At 45.6% G+C, this 5066-nt stretch overlaps 1 protein-coding gene across 1 annotated transcript; it reads left to right on the top strand.

The window, feature by feature from the left end:
- The first annotated feature begins 1399 nt into the window (after positions 1-1399).
- LOC129006289 (olfactory receptor 13A1) lies at positions 1400-2387 on the top strand. Its single transcript, XM_054435839.1, is given in 2 exon segments — positions 1400-2146; positions 2148-2387. Coding segments are annotated over 2 exon segments (987 nt in total).
- The last annotated feature ends 2679 nt before the right edge of the window (positions 2388-5066 follow it).

Raw genomic sequence — 5066 nt, 5'->3', positions numbered from 1 at the left:
AGGGAAGGGATGCTCAGAAAGAGGGGGCTGATTATGGCCCTGGTTCGTGAGAAAAAGGGCATTCCTGGCTCAGGGAGTAGCAAGAACAAAGCCAAGAAATCCTGGAATGGCTTGGTGCATCAGCCAGTCTGTGAGTGCAGGGCATGGCTGGAGTTCTGGCTTTAAGATGAGTGGGAAGAAAGGCTGTAGAGGAGGTGGATCCAGGAAAAGTTGCTGGGAGCATTTATTCTTTTGGCAATGGGAAGCCATGGAACAACTGTTGTAAGGAGGATTCTGTGTGATACATCTGCATTTTAGTGAGGTCATTTTATAGAAAAAGTAGAAAATACAGATCAGCAAAAATTAGAAAGGTGAAAACAATCACTGTTCAAGCTCTGGTCTAGCACTCACCAGTGTTTTTCCTGCAGGTGCATATACAAACAGGCTTTTACATTTTATTTTTATTTTAAATTTTTCACTATCCTCAATTTCAGTGGAAACAAATCTGCATTTTTTATTTTTTTAAAAAATGAGATCTTATTGTACACAATTATTTTAATTTTTTTCATTCTCTCCTTTTTTTTAAATTAAAACATTTTTTTTTTTTGAGACAGAGTCCTCTGCCGCCCAGGCTAGAGTGCAGCATTATGGTCTCAGCTCACCGAAACCTTGCCTCCCAGGTTCAAGCGATTCTCCTGCCTCAGCCTTCCAAGTAGCTGGGATTACAGACATCCACCACTACCATGTCACGTTAATTTTTGTATTTTTGGTAGAGAAAGGGTTTCGTCATTTTGGACAGGCTGGTCTTGAATTTCTGGCTTCAAGCGATCTGCCTGCCTCGGCCTCCCAAAGTGTCATTCTCCTTTCAAAAGCATCAGTAAAAACACTTCCAAAGCATTACTTTGATAATTACACAGCATTTATGTTATATCAATACACCATAATATACTCACATTTAAGGGTATAGATTGTTTTAAATTTCCACTATTATAAATAGTGCTGCTCTGACACCTTCAGGATGCTTTTTATTATTCCTTAGGATACGTTTCTGGAAGAGAAAGTTCCGCCTCAAATGGAATACATATTTTAAAAGGCCTGCATCTTTGCAGCCATTCTAATACTAGTCAATATCATGCTTTTCTAACTTTGCCAGATCATGGATGATCAAGACTAGATCATGGATTTAATTTGCATTTCTTTGAGGTTGAATGATGCTTCATGAGTTTAACTGGCCAACTGTATTTATTTTTTATAAACTGAGTGTTCATGCCTTTTTTCTATTATAATATTGGGGTGTTTATCTTAATCAACATGCCCTAATGCATCTCTATCATTCATGACGTGATGTGAGGTGTGGAAGAAACATGGGAGTAGCCATCCTCAGGACACCTCTTGTTTACCTCTCTAGCTCTGAAATCACATGAAGCTGTGGATGGAGAGTCACCTGATAGTCCCAGAAACCCCTCCCAGCCCAAGGATGATGAGTAACCAGACATTGGTAACCGAGTTCATCCTGCAGGGCTTTTCGGGTCACCCAGAATACCGGGTGCTCTTATTCAGCTGTTTCCTCTTCCTCTACTCTGGGGCCCTCACAGGTAATGTCCTCATCATCTTGGCCATCACGTTCAACCATGGGCTCCACACTCCTATGTACTTTTTCTTGTTCAACTTGGCTACTATGGACATTATCTGCACCTCTTCCATCATGCCCAAGGCGCTGGCGAGTCTGGTGTCGGAGGACAGTGCCATCTCCTACGGGGGCTGCATGGCCCAGCTCTATTTCCTCACGTGGGCTGCATCCTCAGAGCTGCTGCTCCTCACCATCATGGCCTATGACCGGTACTCAGCCATCTGCCACCCGCTGCATTACAGCAGCATGATGAGCAAGGTGTTCTGCAGCGGGCTGGCCGCAGCCGTGTGGCTGCTCTGCGCTGTCAACACGGCCATCCACATGGGGCTGATGCTGCGCTTGAATTTCTGTGGCCCCAATGTCATTATCCATTTCTTCTGCGAGGTCCCTCCGCTGCTGCTTCTCTCCTGCAGCTCCACCTACGTCAACAGTGTCATGATTGTCCTGGCGGATGCTTTCTACGGCATAGTGAACTTCCTGATGACCATCGCGTCCTATTGCTTCATCATCTCCAGCATCCTGAAGGTGAAGACTGCCGGGTGGGAGGCAGAAAGCCTTCTCCACCTGCTCTTCCCACCTCACCGTGGTGTGCATGTATTACACCGCTGTCTTCTACGCCTACATAAACCCGGTCTCCGGCTACAGCGCAGGGAAGAGTAAGTTGGCTGGCCTGCTGTACACAGTGCTGAGTCCTACCCTCAACCCCCTCATCTACACTTTGAGAAACAAGGAGGTCAAAGCAGCCCTCAGGAAGCTTTTCCCTTTCTTCAGAAATTAACTTGTGTCTTCTGAAGTTTTTGTCCTTGGAGACTGCAGTTTTAGTGGAGTCTGATGAGCAAGTTCCTGGACTGGGAGGTAAATAGACTTGTTTCTTCTAACCCAGCAGAACATGTGCATGGATGAGCTGGGAGTGTTGGTTCCCTGAGACTGGGTGATGGGGGGATTGCAGTAGGTGTGACCTACCAGCCTCTGAGACAGGAGATCTCTTGGTCTGACTCCAAGGTGGTGTCAGTGCTGAGTTGGGAGAGAAACACAGGGCCCTAGGAGGAGAAAAGTGTTCCTTGTGTTTTTGACTCATAGTCATATCAAACATTTTCCTTTTGTATGTACAACACTCAGGGTATAAATTCTAAAATCACACCTAGAATTCAGCTGTGTGGGTCTAAGAAGTTAGGCAGAATTGTGGACCCCACAGCCCCTGAAATGTTATCAGACTGAAGCTTTGTTTTAAGGTGACCACTGGCCTCTAGGAAACCTTCTACCCCCATTGTCTTACCTCAACTCTTTCTTCTGGAGCCACTTGGACTTCAAAAATAGTTTGATTTTAATGCAAACTGTTGTTTCTGCTTTTGTCTTTTCTTCTTACTAACACTTCAGATCCTGAGTGTCTGACCTACCTAATTGGCCTGGAGCGAGGACAGCTGCCATGAGTCAGCTCTAATAAGTTAAACGGCATTGTAATAAGGCATTGCTATCCTTCCATTGTTTCAGATAAAACTGGGTGAATGAATCCTCTGTGTCTAATAAAGACAGGTCTTGTGCTTGTGCTCCATGCTATTACAAAACTGCACTGGAAAATCCATTATCTTTATCATGATCCATTAAAGATGACAGAACTAAGATATGAATGTTTAGTTGTATCTTGGAATTGAATAGAAACATATCGTTCGATATGTGTGTGAAGCTGAGAGTAGAGTTTGATATTTGATTTAGATGGGATGGTTCTTCATCCAGTATTCTTATTATCATTCATCAGAAGCTCATTGACTCAAGTATTTGATGAATTGTGGCTGACTGTGGCTTTGGCACGTAGATTCTTACAGACAGTTTAATCTCTTCTAACTGAATTCTGACTCCCAAATAACATGTTGAAACCCTCAGTGGTCTCAGAGACTTTCCAATAAACATGGCTTTGAAAACCAGCACCAGTGACTCTGTATGATTACTCATAGGTTTTCAACATGTAATGAAGAGAGTTTGTAGTGTTATTCATCTTAGTTTCTTATCATGTTTTACATTTTCTGTATTTTACAATGGATTTGAAAAGTAAAAAAGACTTAGACATGCATTGAGAGTTTAAGAGAGCATTAGTAATTCAGCAAAATAGAAATATAAGACTTGATTGAAATTGTTACAAAGCTGGTAATCTAATTAAGCAGACTTGCACTTATGATGATGAATATAAAAGGAAAGACATAAAGAGTGTTGCATTTTGGAGTATCTGGCAAGATGGCCGAATAGGAAGAGCTCTGGTCTGCAGCTTCCAGCAAAACCAACATAGAAGGTGGGTGATTTCTGCATTTCCAACTGAGGTACCCTCTTCATCTCATGGGGCTGGTTAGGCAGTGGGTGCAGCCCACAGAGGGCTAGCAGAAAGAAGCAGGGTGAGGCATAGCCTCACTCGGGAAGCGCAAGGAGCCAGGGGCCTCCCTCCTGCAGCCAAGGGAAGCCAAGGAACTGTGTTATCCAGCCCAGATACTACACTTTTTGCATCGGTTTTGCAATCCACAGACCAGGAGATTCTGTCATGTGCCTACAGCACCAGGGCTTTGGGTTTCAAGCATAAAACAGGGCAGCTGTTTGGGCAGACACTAAGCTAGCTGCAGGAGTTTTATTTTATTTTTATACCCCAGTGGCATTGGAATGCCAGCAAGACAAAACCGTTCACTCCCCTGGAAAGGGTGCTGAAGCCAGGGAGCCAAGGGGTCTCGCTCAGTGGGTCCCACTGTCATGAAGTCCAGCAAGCTAAGAACCACTGGCTTGCAATTCATGCTGCCAGCACAGCAGTCTGAAGTCAACCTGGGGTGATTGAGCTTGGTGTGGGGAGCGGTGTCTGCCATTACTGAGGCTTGAACAGGTGATTTTCCCCTGACAGTGCTAAGGAGGCTGGGAAGTTGGGAGTGGGCGGAACTCACCACAGCCCAGCAAACAGGCTGCGGCCAGACTGCCTCTCTAGATTCCTCCTCACTGGGCAGGGCATCTCTGAAAGAAAGGCAGCAGCTCCAGTCACAGGCTTATAGATAAAACTCCCATTTCCCTGGGACAGAGCATCTGGGGGAAGGAGCAGCTGTGGGTGCAGCTCCAGCTGACTTAAATGTTCCTGCCTGCTGGCTCTGAAGAGAGCAGATTCACCCAGATTCACAAGGAGGATTCACCCAGCACAGTGCTTGAGCTCTGCTAAGGGACAGACTGCCTACTCAAGTGGGTACTTGACCCCCATGACTCCTGACTGGGAGAGACCTTCCAACAGGGGTTGACAGACACCTCATACAGGAGAGCTCTGGCTGGCATCAGGCTGGTGCCCCTCTGGGAGGAAGCTTCCAGAGGAAGGAACAGGGAGAAATCTTTGCTGTTCTGCAGCCTCCACTGGTGATACCCAGGCAAATGGTCTGGAGTGGACCCCCAGCAAACTTCAGCAGACCTGCAGAAGAGGGGCCTGACTGTTGGAAGAAAAACT

The sequence above is a fragment of the Pongo pygmaeus genome, chromosome 8, assembly GCF_028885625.2.
Source record: "Pongo pygmaeus isolate AG05252 chromosome 8, NHGRI_mPonPyg2-v2.0_pri, whole genome shotgun sequence".
NCBI classification, from domain to species: Eukaryota; Metazoa; Chordata; class Mammalia; order Primates; family Hominidae; genus Pongo; species Pongo pygmaeus.
This window is presented reverse-complemented; position numbering and strand designations above follow the sequence as displayed.